Consider the following 19,019-nt stretch of genomic DNA (forward strand, 5'->3'; position numbering starts at 1 on the left):
TGATGATAGGACTTAGACAAGTTGTAAATGCAACAAGTACTGATATTGCATCATATAATAGAACTCACAGCTTTCCAAAAAAACACACATTGTGACATTTATGGCCTGTTTAGATATATTTTAGAGGCTATTTAAACAGAAAATGTGTATAAAACCCCTATAAAATATATTTATAATTATATGACAATATTTTAGGTTGGCAATAATTCCATTACACAATTTCTGATATATCACGCCTTACATTTATTTTCCTGCATAAATCAAATCAGGATTATGCCTCTACTGCCATTCATTCTAATTAGACCGGTTTGTATTTCTCCCTGACCAATATGGCTGCAGTTTTGACCCCATTCTGAAACTTTGATGACATAGCCCCTCTAGTAATTTAATAGGATCTCTATGCTCCAGTCACTCTCCAGCCCTAACGACTTATTCCAGATCAGAGCTGTTCATTTCAAGGCTATTGTCAAGGTAACAGGTCACGTCTCCACTGCAGACAATAGAAATAGAATACCTATGATCTTCTAGAATGGTAGAGGATTTTAGCTAGAATAGAATGACTCTAATTGCTACATATAATGTTCTCCAAACTCTGACTGGCAAAGAGAAAGATCAACCAAAAGGTCACAGAGATCTAAAGTGCCCAATTGTAACCATGGAGATAAGAATGTTTACATTCTACCCCGACCTTTGCTCTCAATGACATGGAGAGGAACAAGGAGGCCTATGGGAAAAGTGAAGGAAGAGAGAAAGGAAGGAAAGAACAGAAAAGTTGATTCAACATAGACTATATTGATTCTCAGTCTGGGAGAGTGGTATGAGAAAGGAATGGTAGAGGATGAGACAAAGGCTTTTGACCTGAACGAAGCCAGTCCAGATGTCATTTCCTACAGCTGTAGGGATCTTCTTTAGCCTTGTTTGTGTCACAGACTAGTAGATTCTGATAACGGATTGATTTTTAAAAGACACATAGCCTATCGCGCATGCAGTACAGTACTGTATTCTTTAGGACGAAGTTCTAAAATGTACATTTAGCTGCACATTTTAGCCATTCATTTGACTCATGTCTTATCCAGAGGGACTTAACATAAGTTTATTTAAATAAGGAGTCTGAAACCCCTACTCAATACTAACATCTTAAATCCCTCTTCACAATGACAGCGCTAGACTAGAAGATAAGCCTTCCCAATGCATGCATGTGGTGAAACAGGAGACTGATGAGGTTGGAAAGAACTTTTTCCTCCCTCATTCTTTCCCTTAAGCCAGGCAGAGTAGTTATTAAAACGGTGGGGGGGATTGAGTCAGGCAGAGTAGCTGTGTGTGTGTGTGTAACAGAGGCAGGACTGAGGGCGTCTTATTGTCTGGAGACATCTGATCCGTTCACTGACCTAAGGAATATAAAGCTTAGACTCAGCTGTTTTAACAGAGAGAGAGTCCACCATATTGCTTTCAATCACCCTGTGTTTTCAGACCACAACACGAAGAAGAGCAAGAGACGAGAGGAAGCCACTTTAGGCTATTGAGATGCAGCCTTTAGGCTCTCATCTGTCACATCCTGTCAGATCAGTGGTTGTTGATGAAAGGAGAAAAGCCAAGGTATCTATGACAGTGGAATGGGATAGGACCACAGAGACCCTGCTGTGTGAGTAGGATATATGGGGTTCATTCAATAAGAGGCCTTTCTTCACTGAGCCGTCCTGAGCATCTAGGAGATGCAATACCACAATGCCAGCAGCTGTATGGCAATGCGAGGGGACCTGACCTACATAGCCCTAGCAGGCAGAACAATGGACTAGTAAGGCTGGGTGCACGTTTAGTTTGCCCTAGCACTTCACAGCTGATTCAAATAACCAACTCATCAAGCTTTGATTATTTGAATCAGCTGTGTAGTGCTAGGGCAAAAACAAAAACGTGCACCCGGGGGGCGCCCTCATTGTAAGCTGATTGAAGGCGAATAAATTCTGCTCTGCGTTGGCAGAAGTCTCTGCGGCTCTGTCCTGTGTTTATTACAGTGTCTGTATGGATGGGCTAAATCAACATGAGCAAAGCTAATAGGCCTTACAATGTTAGTCACTCAGAAAGATGGCCGTGCTAGCATGGATGGACAAACATGGCAATGCATTCAGAACTGATGGGATATGTGTTCTTTATTAAGGGTTAGAGGTCAGGAGTTAGGGCTACTTAGTGATTAGAAGCATATTCGTGGTAAGAAAGGGCCATGTTTCAATCCCCTCTAGAATGACGACCCACAACAATGGACAGAATAACTAAAGGGCTTCAATGTAGCTTCCCTCACGCTGAATGTGAGCATTCATAGAGCATACATAACAGGTTATGACAGCCATATGAATGGATCTATAAACAGCCTTAGAAGCACACCAGCAGCCGTAGTGGCAGAGGTTAAATAACTCTGCAAGATAACATTGATCAGTGAAGATGTATCTGGATTATGGAAGGGGGATATTGAACTAAATGGCCATCTGACTGAAATCCAATCAAATTTCACATCCATGGGTGGTGTTTGTTTTATTGATTACATTTCTATGAGCCAGGGCCTCCTGAATGCGGTGACAGTGATGGGTGAGGACACAGAGGAAGTTGGCACAGGGAGATGGTCGCCCTGGAGAACACACACAGCCTTACAAGGACAAGGCATGCTCCAACCAACTCCCAGAGTATGACACTACTGGCAGTGTGCCATCAGCAAGTATTCTGTGTGTATAGTATTGACAGAGTATAACTGTAGGATAGGGGGGGAAACTAAATGTAGGTTACTTGTGTGTGTGTGTGAGAGAGAGAGAGAGTTTGGTGGTGGTGGAGGCAGGTCAGATATCTCCCCCCCAACCACACACCCTCCGTCCGTTTACATAGTTGCCATGGCGAGGCAGAGGTGTTGACGAGTCTTCGCCACATTCCGGGGCATGGCTCTCCCCCCTGGACACTCTCCTCCCTCTCAAGTTTAACATTTACTCTATGCTGTGTACTGTATGTGTGTACTCATGCAGTCCCCTCCCTACAGTAGCCTCCTGCTGCTGCAGAGCTAGAACCACCAACCTACTGGAATCATTAACCTGTACGGCAGAGGTGCCAAACTCATTCTATGGAGGGCCTAGTGTCTGCGGGTTTTGAGTTTTTCCCTTTCAAATTAAGTCAGACAAGGTGAGGGGAGTTCCTTACAAATTAGTGACCTTATGTCATCAATCTAGTAAGGGAGTACTGAAAACCTGCATACACTCGGCCCTCTGTGGAATGAGTTTGACACGTGCTGTACAGGGTTTAAGAAGCAGGTTTGGGTTAGGCTTAAGCATATCACACAATTTACCATATTGCTTAATTCTAGCCGATGCGTTCAGATCTACAGGAGTGCTTACTGAGTTAGCCGAGGGGCTAGGAGTCCATATGTGAAACAAAAGGACACCCAGGTCTAGAGTTGTTGTAAACTGTTGTTCTGAGCCATCAAGCACAATCAACAGATCCCAGAGATGAGATGTCTAATTCAGGAACAACCATTGAGGATCAAACAAGGCCTTAATTAAACAATCTGTGTCCAGACAAAAAAAACACACACTCATCACCAGAGGGAGAATGGAGGATACAGCACCAAAATCTGGGTCATTTTTTAGAAAGTGAGAGAGGAAGATGGAGAGAGAAAGAGGGGTGGAGAGAAGAGACATTTAGGGAGTAAAGGAGAGCAAGGGAATAATAAGAAAAACAGGAGAGTGAAAAAAACAGAGGGGAAGAAGAAGAGGTAATGTGATAAGGAAGAAGAGGTAATGTGATAGAGAAAGTGTGAAAAGTAACTCACTGGAGGCTGACAGTCAGTTCTAAACATAACACTCATCTGCATTTGTAATTGAGAGGGAGCGGACACAGAAGCCATTCCCTGAAGAACGACAAGAGATGGCGGGAAGGAGGGAAGGAGGGATACAACAAACCAGCTTCAGTCGCGGCACTGTTATAAAACATTTATTCTGGCAGAAATATTTGAAGTTTTTCAGAGGCCTGGAAGCAGAGGCGAATCATAAAAAACCCTGATTGATCGTTGCCCAGAGAAACATTGGCACAGAAGATGTTCATGTCAGATAAAAATCCATATTGGGCTTTACAATCATTTACAAAAAGACTTAGAAATCTATTTAAAATTACAAAAAATAAAAATAAACGACAAGTAAGGATCTTTAAAAAGAACTTGCAGTGTTTTGTGTTGGGGGGGGGGGGGGGGGGGGGGGGTTGTCCTATCTGTGTCTGGGGTTCTATACTTTAGGGAGGTTCTTAGAATAGATCTCAGATCAGCTTCCCCAAGTCCAAACCTGAACTAAATAATTACGAGGTTGCACACAGAACAGACCTTGGGTCAGTGCTTAGGGACACCTTTCACCCACACAGTGGGACAGCTTGAGGCCTTATACGAATACTATAAAATGCATCTCTTTCCTTCAAGTACTGTCTGATCTCATACAGATGTAGGACAGCTATAAGCCAGGATTCCACTACACATCTTTCACCAATCCAGTCATGTCAGATTAGAGACTGCTCAAGGAAGGATGAAGGAAGGATGCAATTTGTAAGTAATTTAACAGGGCCCTGGTTTATTGATTGGTACACAGCAGCTCTTCTCCCGTGGGGGGCGCTAGTGAGTTAAACCAGGTCAGATCCCAGAGCCAGAGCCTCAGTTGGTACTCGGCCAGAACCTAGACACAGCTGTTGCCTCTCACAAGAGGTGCACTCACACAGGGTTACATTGGCAGTGTGTATACAGGACAGTGTGTGTGTGTGTGTGTGTAGGGTTGTATGCGTGTGTACGAGGAGTGTGATTTTATATGTAGATGTTGGGGTACATGGCATTGGGTAAGAGGAGTACACGTTCAAGCAGTATATATATATATATATATGTGTATATATATATATATTTAGTGTTGACAGTATATGGAGTGTGTGTACAAACAGGTTAGCATTGCAGAGGTGGTAGTTGATATCAGGTACAGGAGCATTCTAAAAAAGGCCTTCTGGGTCTAGGTTGGGGCAATTAGTAGAGGGTAGGGCTGGTCTGTCACTGGGCAGAATACTGCTGGGTCAACCACTAGCCCCAGGGACACACACAATAGCCCTGAGAGCCCCAGCCCCATACAAACGCATCACAGGCATTTCTATGGACACACACCTATTGTACTGTACCAGACCAGAGAGAGGGGAGGAAGACTCCCTAAGGGACCGGGCTCTACTAAACTGGGAGGTGACATGGAGAGTCTTTTTAGGAATGGGTTTGTTGACAGTTTTGACCCCATCCTTCTCCATTGCATTCCAGGGGTGTATCTCAATGCTCTGAAGTGGCTTCCTCGTCCCGTCTTCTTTGCTTCATCTGCACTGATGTGAATGAAACTGGTAGGCATCCTGTGTTTATTGATCAGTGCAGATGGAGAGGAGACGAGGAAGCCACTTTGGAACTCCTTCAGCTAGAGCCAGGTATTGGCTGGGACAGTGTGTTGAGGACTGCAGGTTCCAGCTGGTTCCACTCATTAATACAGTATGCTTCCTATATAAATGATCTCTCCCTCTCTAAGACTGTGTCAGTCAATATCATACCACTCAGTCACAACCATTAGTCCATTCTCTCTTATTGCCCACCTTGCTCCTCAACCTGCCCCATATAAACCCTAGGCCCAACATAACATACATATAAACCCCTAGGCCCAACATAACATCAATGTCATTCACAGTGGGGGTAGCACCAGAGTCAGTGTAGAGGGTTACAGCAGGTGAGGTCTGGGTCCAGTGTCTTTCACTGGCTCTAGAGGAGAGCCTCTGAGGTCATCAACGTGCGCCAGGGAACCTGGCCGGTTGCTGTTGAGTCACTGAAATTACATCTCACCAGGATGACATCACACCAAGAACAGGGCAGGACAAAACAGGTGAAGCGGCTCTCTTTCCCAGCCTCAGGTGTGACAACCACACAAATCTAGTATACACACATCTCCATTTAAAGCTTTAAAAACAAAGTCTAATTTCAAAAACTCATTGAGGACAAACATAGACAAAGTCCACTCTGGTAGGTATACTCCAGGGTTGTTTTGTGCAATACCTAACATCAATACGTTCACACAGGCAGACTAGATAGCCTGCACTCTTCTTTAGCAGTTTATTCAGTTCAGTGTTTTTTTCCCCCCTCTACAGCTCCTCTCCCGTTGGTGCGCTTAAAAAGCTCCACGGAGCGCACCCGAAGGGCTGTGATTGGTTAATTGGCTGCCGTTGCCTTGGTAATGTGTCGGCGCGGTAACAGGCTTGTAGTTCATCAGCTGGAGAAGCTGTGGTCGCTCCAGCGGGCCTGTGCTAGTCAGTCCATCTCTAGGTCCATGAGTTTGTTGCGTGAGCGGGGTGTGTGTGTGGTGTTGCGGCAGCAGCAGTGGGCACAAAGGAGGCCCAGGAGGAGAGAGAAGAGCCCCACGGACACAGAGGCTACAGAACCATACAGCAGAGGCAGCTTCAGAGAGTCCCACACTGGAGGGAGACACAGATAGAGAGAGAGAGAATGTCTTTATTATTTTGGAACTTCTGAGTGTAATGTTTACTGTTAATATTTATTGTTTATTTCTCTTTTGTTTACTATCTACTTCACTTGCTTTGGCAATGTTAACATACGTTTCCCATGCCAATAAAGCCCTTAAATTGAATTGAGAGAGAGAGTTCCCCGTTACTCACTGGGGAACCGTACGGTGAGGAACACCCTGGTAGAGGTGAGTTCTGCCCCCTGTGTCCAGGCCCCCGTGGAGGCAGAGCGGTACCAGGGCGTGGCCTGGCAGTGGTACTCCCCGCTGTCGCTGTCCTGGGTGGCGTGGATGTTCAGGGTGTAGGTGTGTGTGTCCGTGCGCTCCAGGGACACGTCACTGCTGGCGTTGCGCGCCTCCTTCTTGACCAAACCGAAGCGGTCCACGCTGGCCAGTAGGGTGCCCTCATTCCCCCCTCTCAGCCGTGTGAGGTACCAACGCACCTCGTAGGCCAGGTCATCTGAGGACAGGATCATATTAAACCACTTCATTGGGTTTATATGTAATATAGCTAACATCAGCAGATTACAACTGGATGTAGGGACAGGAAGAGGGGGGAGACTGGATGGAGCGACAGGCAGAGAGGGAGGGGAGACTGGATAGAGCGACAGGAAGAGGGGGGAGACTGGATAGAGCGACAGGCAGAGAGGGAGGGGAGACTGGATAGAGCGACAGGAAGAGAGGGAGGGGAGACTGGATAGAGCGACAGGCAGAGAGGGAGGGGAGACTGGATAGAGCAACAGGAAGAGGGGGAGACTGGATAGAGCAACAGGAAGAGGGGGAGACTGGATAGAGCAACAGGAAGAGAGAGAGGGGAGACTGGATAGAGCAACAGGAAGAGAGAGAGGGGAGACTGGATAGAGCAACAGGAAGAGAGGGGGAGGGGGGACTGGATAGAGCGACAGGAAGAGAGGGGAGCCTGGATAGAGCGACAGGAAGAGAGGGGAGCCTGGATAGAGCGACAGGAAGAGAGGGGGAGGGGAGCCTGGATAGAGCGACAGGAAGAGAGGGAGAGGGGAGCCTGGATAGAGCAACAGGAAGAGAGAGGGGAGACTGGATAGAGCAACAGGAAGAGAGGGGGGGGAGACTGGATAGAGTGACAGGAAGAGAGGGGGAGGGGGGACTGGATAGAGCGACAGGAAGAGAGGGGAGCCTGGATAGAGCGACAGGAAGAGAGGGGAGCCTGGATAGAGCGACAGGAAGAGAGGGGGAGGGGAGCCTGGATAGAGCGACAGGAAGAGAGGGGGAGGGGAGACTGGATAGAGCGACAGGAAGAGAGGGGGAGGGGAGACTGGATAGAGCGACAGGAAGGGAGGGGGAGGGAGACTGGAGACAGACAGAGACAGAAGTGGAAGGAGAACATGTAAAGTCTCTGTGCCAAGTATTTTATAGAAATCATTTCCATATGGTTGAGGCCAAAGGTTTCATCAGTATCGCTGAACCTACAGTTAGTGTCTGGTGTTGCCACCGTCTCAATGAGAATTCATGAATCTAAAGAAAACTCTACATGTGAATAGACATGCCATCACTGAGAGACCATAGAATACAGTATACATCTTCCATATGGATATATCTATTTCTCTATCCATGTATTCATATATCTGTGTATCTGTACTAAGGGCTCTTAGCAGAGGTCTAGAGAGGAGTAGCTTTAACTGGTCATTAATGTGTCTAAAGGGGACTATCATTACTGTTCCACCCACACACAGATTACACATCCATACTGTGTGTGTCTACAGCCACCTTTAGAGAACATCTCAGAGAAAGAGGGAAGGAACAAGAGGAAAAGATAAAGAAGAAGAGACTAGAGAAGAAAGACTATAAATAAAAGAGTGAGCAACAAGAAAAGGAGAGAATGAGAGAGAGAGAAACAAGAGAGCAGCGAGAGTGAGAGAGCAGCAGTGAGAGTGAGCGAGCGAGAGCAGCGAGAGTGAGCGAGCGAGAGCAGCGAGAGTGAGCGAGCGAGAGCAGCGAGAGTGAGCGAGCGAGCGAGAAGCAGCGCAAGAGCGAGAGCAGCGAGAGAGATTTAGCGTGCAGCGAGAGAGAGTTAGCGTGCAGCGAGAGATTTAGCGTGCAGCGAGAGAGCGTGCAGAGAGAGAGAGCGAGCGAGCAGTGAGAGAGCAGCGAGAGAGAGCAGCGAGAGAGAGCGAGCAGCGCCAGTGACCCAGAATGTGGTATGACATCTCTAGTCATATTTGATATCCTGTCCAGCAGCCTCTAATTACTGGACATCGTAACCACCAATACAGAGTTCTCTCCACACAAGAGTTGGAAGTAAAAATAAATAAATAAATAAATCCAGTACCATGGGGTGAATCCTAACTTAAGTAACATTTTCACTTAGTATCCCATTGACATCAATGCGTGACTAAATGAAGATTTCTGTTTTTTTTAAATGTCCATTAAGACTGCTAATACAAGGCCTACTCTGTGAAAAATATGAAGATTATGATGGTGATGATGATGATGAATAAGATGGGGAAAGGCAGGAAGGGATACATCTATATTTATAGAGATGGAACGGAGTGCACAGCAACCACTAGTTTCCACGGATACAAACTCTGTGTCCGGAGACTAGAGGTGACTGGATGTGACAGGGGCCTAAACGTAGAGGGCCTCTGGACTAATGGACCAATCAGGCCGATTACTCCAGACCTAATTGAGGACTGGTCAGTGGACGTTAGTCTTAAAGGGATAGTTTGGAAGCTGGGCTGTTGTCAATCTCAAAAGGGATAGTTTGGTGGCTGGGCCGATAATCTTAAAAGGGATATTTTGTTGGCTAGTGTTAACGGGATAGTTTGGTAGCTGCGCTGTTGTCAGTCTTAACCCTTTTCACTCGTGGAAATTGGCCTGTATGGATAGGGCCACATTTTAAATGTTTTGAACAGAATGAATATTTTAAAAATATGCATAACCATGGTAGCAATGATAAGGGAAGAGTTTGGAGATTATGGGGAAATGATCTGACCAAAGGTGAGGATAGTTCACCAGACAAGACTGAATCCAAACATTATACACTTCATGTGCATTTTACATTTACAGTACTTTTTGCAGCATTTGTCAATAAAGAAATCTAAAAATACTCTGGATACATTCAGTAACATAAGAATAGTTGCTAAAATGGGAAGGGGTCTGTCCATGATAGGGCGTTGCTCTGCCTTCTTGATATCTCAGTCGTGGGAAAGTGTCAGTAACATGCATGTAAGTCTCCCCTGGCTCAAAGTTAAGGAGAGATTGACTGCATCACTATTGGTCTTTGTGCGAGGTATTGATGTGTTGAAGGTACCAAACTGTCTGTTCAAGCAGTTGCCACACAGTTTGGACACTCATTGGTACAACACAAGACATGCAGCCAGAGGTCTCTTCACAGACCCCAGGTCCAGAACAGAGAAAGGGAAACGCACAGTATTAAATACAGCCATGACTACATGGAACTCTGGCACCCTAGGTAACTCAAACTAGCAATAAAACCAGATTCAAAAAAACATAAAAAGAACACCTTACCGCACAAAGGGGACTGTGAAGAGACAGCCATTTTATATATATTGCATTGTAATTTGCATTGTCCTATGTATTAGACCTAGATATTGTGTGTATGTACTAATATGTAGGCTGTGTGTCACGTTTTTAATTTATGCATTTCAGTCCTTGACTAATAATGTTCTGTACTATGCATTATGTCATGTTTCCTGTGGACCCCAGGAAGAGTACTAGTAGCTGCTGTTTTTGCAGCGGCTAATGGGGATCCTAATATATGCCAAAAATACCAAATATTCATGAAAATTCTGACGTAGTTGCAACATAACAAAAAAAGATTAGACGTTTTTGAGTGAGAGGTTCACCTGGTGTGTCCAAGTGGCCACACCTCTCCAGAATGTGCACAGTTCTATTAGTAATTTCAATGCACTTTTATGAATCAACGAAAGAGCCTTCAAATAATAAAGGTGCTTGCCTAGCTTTGCCATTGAGGAACTGAAGCAAGCACACTTGTAGTTTTTTGTTTGGAACAATCCAAAAACGGCCCATTATAAATCTCAATGTGGTTCAGGTTGGCATCGTTTGAAAGCCTGTTCCATTGCCAACATGACTAGCTAAGTTCTAAAATATACACTGCTCAAAAAAATTAAGGGAACACTAAAATAACACATCCTAGATCTGAATGAATGAAATAATCTTATTAAATACTTGTTTCTTTACATAGTTGAATGTGCTGACAAAATCACAAATAAATTATCAATGGAAATCAAATGTATCAACCCATGGAGGTCTGGATTTGGAGTCACCCTCAAAATTAAAGTGGAAAACCACACTACAGGCTGATCCAACATTGATGTAATGTCCTTAAAACAAGTCAAAATGAGGCTCAGTAGTGTGTGTGGCCTCCACGTGCCTGTATGACCTCCCTACAATGCCTGGGCATGCTCCTGATGAGGTGGCGGATGGTCTCCTGAGAGATCTCCTCCCAGACCTGGACTAAAGCATCCGCCAACTCCTGGACAGTCTGTGGTGCAACGTGGTGTTGGTGGATGGAGCGAGACATGATGTCCCAGATGTGCTCAATTGGATTCAGGTCTGGGGAACGGGCGGGCCAGTCCATAGCATCAATGCCTTCCTCTTGCAGGAACTGCTGACACACTCCAGCCACATGAGGTCTAGCATTGTCTTGCATTAGGAGGAACCCAGGGCCAACCGCACCAGCATATGGTCTCACAAGGGGTCTGAGGATCTCATCTCGGTACCTAATGGCAGTCAGGCTACCTCTGGCGAGGGCTGTGCGGCCCCCCAAAGAAATGCCACCCCACACCATGACTGACCCACCGCCAAACCGGTCATGCTGGAGGATGTTGCAGGCAGCAGAACGTTCTCCACGGCGTCTCCAGACTCTGTCACATGTGCTCAGTGTGAACCTGCTTTCATCTGTGAAGAGCACAGGGCGCCAGTGGCGAATTTGCCAATCTTGGTGTTCTCTGGCAAATGCCAAACGTCCTGCACGGTGTTGGGCTGTAAGCACAACCCCCACTGTGGACGTCGGGCCCTCATACCACCCTCATGGAGTCTGTTTCTGACCGTTTGAGCAGACACATGCACATTTGTGGCCTGCTGGAGGTCATTTTGCAGGGCTCTGGCAGTGCTCCTCCTGCTCCTCCTTGCACAAAGATGGAGGTAGCAGTCCTGCTGCTGGGTTGTTGCCCTCCTACGGCCTCCTCCACGTCTCCTGATGTACTGGCCTGTCTCCTGGTAGCGCCTCCATGCTCTGGACACTACGCTGACAGACACAGCAAACCTTCTTGCCACAGCTCGCATTGATGTGCCATCCTGGATGAGCTGCACTACCTGAGCCACTTGTGTGGGTTGTAGACTCCGTCTCATGCTACCACTAGAGTGAAAGCACCGCCAGCATTCAAAAGTGACCAAAACATCAGCCAGGAAGCATAGGAACTGAGATGTGGTCTGTGGTCACCACCTGCAAAACCAGTCCTTTATTGGGGGTGTCTTGCTAATTGCCTATAATTTCCACCTGTTGTCTACTCCATTTGCACAACAGCATGTGAAATGTATTGTCAATCAGTGTTGCTTCCTAAGTGGACAGTTTGATTTCACAGAAGTGTGATTGACTTGGAGTTACATTGTGTTGTTTAAGTGTTCCCTTTATTTTTTTGAGCAGTGTATATCTTAGTGTTAGGCTTACACAAGGCACTACAGACAAACATTGTAATTTTGGTGTCATGAGTGTGTTCAAGTGCGTGTTCTGCGGCAAATTTTCAACACAATACGACAAACATAGGCTCATTCTGTTCAGAACAACCCAGGGTATGACATGCCATCTTGTAACTGTACATCAAAACATAGCGAACATAAATGTTGATCCTGTAAATACATTAATAAAAAATGGAAATGTGAAGTGCACATTTGGACTCACGGTGCTAAAACTAGTAGTTGTAAAAAGTAGTGGTGGTAGTGCGTTGCTAGGTAACGACGTAAACGATGCCACTTTATATGAACGTGGCCATGTGTATGGGCAGGAGAGGCTCTAACAATGGGAACTCCAAACCACCCGTTGTATAAACACAATTATAACGTCTGCCGGTTGAAACTCATACAGCGCTGTACGGCGGACTGCCTGAGCTCTGACGTCATATATAACATGTTACTGTACAGCCCCTGCGATCCAATTGAGGCGCTCATCAATGACCAAATCTGCCATTTTCAACCCGTATATGGGATGACAGGGGCTGTGAGTGTAAAGGGTTAATAGTTTGGTAGCTGGGCCTTTTATATTGAATCGAAAGTAGGGTGTTTCTATGAAGCCACTCAGGATATCCTTTCAGATAGGAACTAAGTTATAAAGCTTTATAAATCCACTGTTTGCCTCCTTTGACATTGAATACAATTATAGCAAAGGACAGGGAGCGAGAACATGAAGATATTGAAATAATAACACATCCCTGGAGCTGTATGAACATCCATTACAATACCCAAATAGAAGATATCTAAAGAGGAATTGAGGTGAACGCCACACCTTAGAGAAACAAATAGAAGGTATGTAATGGGTCTTCTTCAGTGGAGGTATGGCTAGGTCATAGATCAGGCTATTCCCCTGAGCTTTGGTTTCAAGTGCCAAGACCCCCTGTACCAGGCACTGCAGATAACATTCTCTCACTTACATGCACACACATGCTTGCGAGCACACACACACACACACACACACACAGATTGGTCCCAGCTGTTCCAGTGTACTGTAATTCCTCTCATATGCTGCTCTTTGAACCACACGCGTAACAACAATAACTGAGACGGCAAAACAAATACATCACCAGTGTTCCCATTAACAAGCTTGATCCCACCACAACACAACAGTATGCTGCAAGATTCCTTCCACACTTTACAGTCTCCCACTAGCCCCTTTATCTTCCTCCTCCTCTATCCTCCTCCTCCCGTCTCATCAACACCAGGACCCACTGAGGAGAAATAAAACTAGAACGTCTGCACATCGAAATGAACGGAATAAAATACATTTGATTGTTTCATTCCATGTATTGGTCCCCAGAGGGGGGAGTGAGTTAGTTTTTCCAGCAGCAGCAGAAGGTAAAGACCAACAGTGGTAGAGACACTACAGGCATCCAGAACACAGACCTCAACAGGGATACTGCCACTGATGTCTGCTAGAAAAAAGTCTATTACATGTGGGCCATAAAGCACCGCTACAACACAACACACAGGAATACTAAACACTGCATGGACCTCGTAGAATCACAACGAGCAGAACGGCCATTCCAATTACGAGCAACGGGCCATGTCCGACGAGCGGCGGCCATATTGGGTGTCTCATTTGGAATTGATGCCAACAAGTCACGACATCGCATACATTCTATTGTGTCGCCATATTTGGGTGGAATGTGAAAAATAGAGTAGACCTTAGAGTTATGGGCTGACCTAAAGATACATATCCATTTGACACACAACCCATGTCTGTTCTGTTGTGCTACCCATTCTATTTCTATGCTCAAGCGGTCCTCCCCTTTATTACCAGACTTAATGGCCTGAGTGAGTCTCTTTCCCCACTCCAGTGAGTTAGACTGTTCTCTCTTCACCACTCCTTTAGGAGATCTCGCCAGTCTCTTCTCCCTGTGAGTGGGTAATGGACCATGGAATAGAGCTATTAATTACTGGCTGGAGAGGAGAGGAGAAGAGAACAGGTTTAGCAGGCTAGTTTGATTCTGTGGGACAGGCTAGGAGAGAATAGGGTTAGCAGGCTAGGAGAGAACAGGGTTAGCAGGCTAGTTTGATTCTGTGGGACAGGCTAGGAGTAAACAGGGTTAGCAGGCTAGTTTGATTCTGTGGGACAGGCTAGGAGAGAACAGGGTTAGCAGGCTAGTTTGATACTGTGGGGCAGGATAGGAGAGAACAGGGTTAGCAGGCTAGTTTGATACTGTGGGGCAGGCTAGGAGAGTACAGGGTTAGCAGGCTAGTTTGGTTCTGTGGGGCAGGCTAGGCGAGAACAGGGTTAGCAGGCTAGTTTGATTCTGTGGGGCAGGCTAGGAGAGAACAGGGTTAGCAGGCTAGTTTGATACTGTGGGGCAGGCTAGGAGAGTACAGGGTTAGCAGGCTAGTTTGATTCTGTGGGGCAGGCTAGGAGAGAACAGGGTTAGCAGGCTAGTTTGATACTGTGGGGCAGGCTAGGAGAGAACAGGGTTAGCAGGCTAGTTTGGTTCTGTGGGGCAGGCTAGGAGAGTACAGGGTTAGCAGGCTAGTTTGATTCTGTGGGGCAGGCTAGGAGAGAACAGGGTTAGCAGGCTAGTTTGATACTGTGGGGCAGGCTAGGAGAGGAGATAGAGACTAGACAGTGAACTACTGTAATCAAATCAAATCAAATTTTATTGGTCACATGCGCCGAATACAACAGGTGCAGACATTGCAGTGAAATGCTTACTTACAGCCCTTAACCAACAGTGCATTTATTTTAAACAAAAAAAGTAAGAATAAAACAACAACAAAAGTGTTGAGAAAAAAAGAGCAGAAGTAAAATAAAGTGACAGTAGGGAGGCTATATATACAGGGGGGTACCGTTGCAGAGTCAATGTGCGGGGGCACCGGCTAGTTGAGATAGTTGAAGTAATATGTACATGTGGGTAGAGTTAAAGTGACTATGCATAAATACTTAACAGAGTAGCAGCAGCGTAAAAAGGATGGGGTGGGGGGGCAGTGCAAATAGTCCAGGTAGCCATGATTAGCTGTTCAGGAGTCTTATGGCTTGGGGGTAGAAGCTGTTGAGAAGTCTTTTGGACCTAGACTTGGCACTCCGGTACCGCTTGCCGTGCGGTAGCAGAGAGAACAGTCTATGACTAGGGTGGCTGGAGTCTTTGACAATTTTGAGGGCCTTCCTCTGACACCGCCTGGTATAGAGGTCCTGGATGGCAGGGAGCTTTGCCCCAGAGATGTACTGGGCCGTACGCACTACCCTCTGTAGTGCCTTGCGGTCAGAGGCCAAGCAGTTGCCATACCAGGCGGTGATGCAACCAGTCAGGATGCTCTCGATGGTGCAGCTGTAGAATTTTTTGAGGATCTGAGGACCCATGCCAAATCTTTTTAGTCTCCTGAGGGGGAATAGGCTTTGTCGTGCCCTCTTCACGACTGTCTTGGTGTGTTTGGACCATGATAGTTTGTTGGTGATGTGGACACCAAGGAACTTGAAGCTCTCAACCTGTTCCACTACAGCCCCGTCGATGAGAATGGGGGCGTGCTCAGTCCTCTTTTTTTTCCTGTAGTCCACAATCATCTCCTTTGTCTTGGTCACGTTGAGGGAGAGGTTGTTGTCCTGGCACCACACGGCCAGATCTCTGACCTCCTCCCTATAGGCTGTCTCATCGTTGTCGGTGATCAGGCCTACCACTGTTGTGTCGTCGGCAAACTTAATGATGGTGTTGGAGTCGTGCCTGGCCATGCAGTCATGGGTGAACAGAGAGTACAGGAGGGGACTGAGCACGCACCCCTGAGGGGCCCCCGTGTTGAGGATCAGTGTGGCAGATGTGTTGTTACCTACCCTTACCTTACCCTTACCTTACTTAATCTTAAAGGATGGTTCAATCCTAGTCTGACGTTTTCATGCTTCTTTAGTGGGCTTAAAGTACTGGGCCGAGTCCATATTCCACTCCATACAATTTTATGTTCCATCTTTCTCTTGATCTTAACCTTCTTTTGTCCTTTTGACCTCTCACGGCGGCAACTGGCACAAGCAGGGACAAAGTCTTCAGTTTCTCCCCTAAGGAAACAGACACTCTGTACTCTGGGTACAGAGACACGACAGCATCTGAGAAAAACCGCTGTTGCTCGTCAGCTCTGACTGCTGCCACGCCACGCAAAACAAACACATAACTCTTTGATGACAACATCCTAGTGTCCCAACCACTCACACTCAAGGACACACTTCTATCCATTTCCTGTGCATTCTACACATTTGCTGTGCATTCCTTGCGTTGTGAACATCTGACGTCTCCCGTTAGTCTTGGTCAACAGGCATCAACACGCCAGGCCAACAGCTAGTTAGCTTTCTCAACTGCATCAGTTCACAAGTGCAACATTCCCACCAACACACATGCAGTCTGTCGGTCTCACACAATCACCACACCGGCTGTGTCCTAATGGTCTAATATATATTTATTTCCTTGATGGCCACTGATCTGAAAAGGTCATGATGATAAACCAAGAGGAATGGTTTAAATCCATCTGTCCAGTCATATCAGCTAGGAAAGGAAACGGGAAAAGGAAACAAGGAAAGGAGGCCGTTTGTGTCATCTTATGGTCTCTCTGTGACGCTAGGTCTTGTGGGTAGGCCCATTCCGGAGCTGCGTAGGAACGGGATTATCCTGCTCAGACTTGTTCCTGCGCTGTAAATGTTGTATATAGGGTATCACTGTCGATTACTCAACATTTACACCAAACCATCAGTCACATCATGTACCATCCAGTCCCTCTCCTTTCTCTCTGCTATTCTTCTAGACTGTTCCCCAAGTCTATCTAACACTTGGTTTCATGTTGTATTGTTGGCAGTTTTACAGCACCTCACATATCCTACATTAACAGCATTAATATGGGGATTAAATATGCCCCACCCCTGTAATAGGACACAGAATAAATAGGGTGTGTGTGTGTGTGTGTGTGTGTGTGTGTGTGTGTGTGTGCGCGCGCTAAGACAGCAATAAAAGTTGGGTAACACCATCCGGTGCATGACTAAACGACAGCACACTCACTTGAATGTAAGAAGACATACGTGTGAGTTTAGGACACCGCAGACGGCAGGGTTGGGCAATACCGTATCAGTCGGCACATGACTAAATGAAACAAACCACTGCCACACCTTAAGGAAACGAGATGTATCTGTTTTAGTATCAGTTGTAACAATTTGGCTTGAATAGTGCGTCACAATACCCATTTTGAGGCATCATGACCAAGACAATAAGAGTAGCTCAGTAATACCATTCCCCTGCAGCCTTCCAGCTGTCTCCCTGTAGGTAACTAACTGCTATGTTCTTCCATCAGGAAAAGAAGCTGCAACTGCCCATAAAATTACCACGACATTCCATTACGTTCTCTGATATGCATGTGAATAACAGGAAGGCGTGTGTGTGTGTGTGAGAGACTGTGTGTATGCATGTGAATACATGCACACACACCAACAGCTGGGGTTCTGAAAAATGACACTTTTTCCCCCCTCTTGCGTAATCGCATTATCACATTCAGACAAACACACACACACACACACACACACAGCTGCTGAGCAGAATTCTGTTCTGATCTGACTGCTCTCTGTTGTGTTAGACTGGACTGTAGAACATAGAAAGATAATATCAGAGAGAGCGAGCGAGAGACACAGCGAGCGAGAGACACAGCGAGCGAGAGACACAGCGAGCGAGAGAGAGCGAGCGAGAGACACAGCGAGCGAGAGACACAGCGAGCGAGAGACACAGCGAGCGAGAGACACAGCGAGCGAGAGAGAGCGAGCGAGAGCCACAGCGAGCGAGAGACACAGCGAGCGAGAGACACAGCGAGCGAGAGCGAGCGACACAGCGAGCGAGAGACACAGCGAGCGAGAGACACAGCGAGCGAGAGACACAGCGAGCGAGAGACACAGCGAGCGAGAGACACAGCGAGCGAGAGACACAGCGAGCGAGAGACACACAGAGAGAGAGAGAGATTTATGTAATCTAATGGCTGAGAGAGGGAGGGAGAGGAAGACAAAGTGAGAGAGAGAGAGTTGATAAGAGAGAGAATGAGACAGAGCAACTTCCAATAAGAGGTCATACTGCACTCCTCCCTGAGCAGGGAGAACGGGATAGATTGAGTGCAGAAAGAACAGTGTGATAAGAGGCAGGATGAGGACAGGAGGAAGGGAGGAGAGGATGTGGGAAGGATGGAGAGATGTGAACAGGAGAGCTGATAAGAAACTAATGAACTCTGTCTCAACACTGGAAGGTTGTGATCCAGCCATCACCTGATGAGAGTGTGTGATGTCTCCTACCTGACTTGGGGGATGCTCCAGAGACGCTCAGGGCACACACCAACTTGCCGGTCTCCCAGGGATACAGAGTGGTGGTGTCAGAGCGGATGGCCACGGCGAACGAGGGGCCTACAGGAAGGAACACACACAGGTTAGAGGTCAGGGGTTACATTCACTGTGCTTACACCCCTAACACCCTTTAATACACAGTCCAACATGGTCCTTCACCCGGTCTTTCAAAGGTGCTCATCCAAATAACTCTGTCTCCTCTAACACATGTCCAACACGCCCACACAAAGAGAGCCAGTGATACGGATCCTTGCGGCTTCTAACTGATTTGTCCAGGAGAGATTTGCTATGGGTTGCCACTTTGAAGCTTCCACCCCACAGAGAGGAAGAAGGGCCTAGCGGTTAGGAGCGTTGGACCAGTAACAGAAAGGTTGCTGGTTCGAATCTGCCAATGTGCCCTTGAGCAAGGCACT

At 46.6% G+C, this 19,019-nt stretch overlaps 1 protein-coding gene across 1 annotated transcript in view; it reads right to left on the bottom strand.

The window, feature by feature from the left end:
* Window positions 1-6,144: 6,144 nt before the first annotated feature.
* Window positions 6,145-19,019, bottom strand: part of LOC311115158 (prostaglandin F2 receptor negative regulator-like) — a gene marked incomplete at its 5' end in the record, with an annotated part of 39,417 nt that continues 26,542 nt past the window's right edge. Inside the window, 3 exons of the mRNA XM_084190363.1 lie at window positions 6,145-6,495; window positions 6,697-7,002; window positions 18,559-18,666. Coding sequence (XP_084046489.1) covers window positions 6,332-6,495; window positions 6,697-7,002; window positions 18,559-18,666 — 578 coding nt within the window. The 3' untranslated portion in view covers window positions 6,145-6,331. The remainder of the gene's footprint in view (window positions 6,496-6,696; window positions 7,003-18,558; window positions 18,667-19,019) is intronic.

This window comes from Coregonus lavaretus, assembly GCF_964263955.1.
Source record: "Coregonus lavaretus genome assembly, contig: HAP1_SCAFFOLD_1228, whole genome shotgun sequence".
NCBI lineage: Eukaryota > Metazoa > Chordata > Actinopteri > Salmoniformes > Salmonidae > Coregonus > Coregonus lavaretus.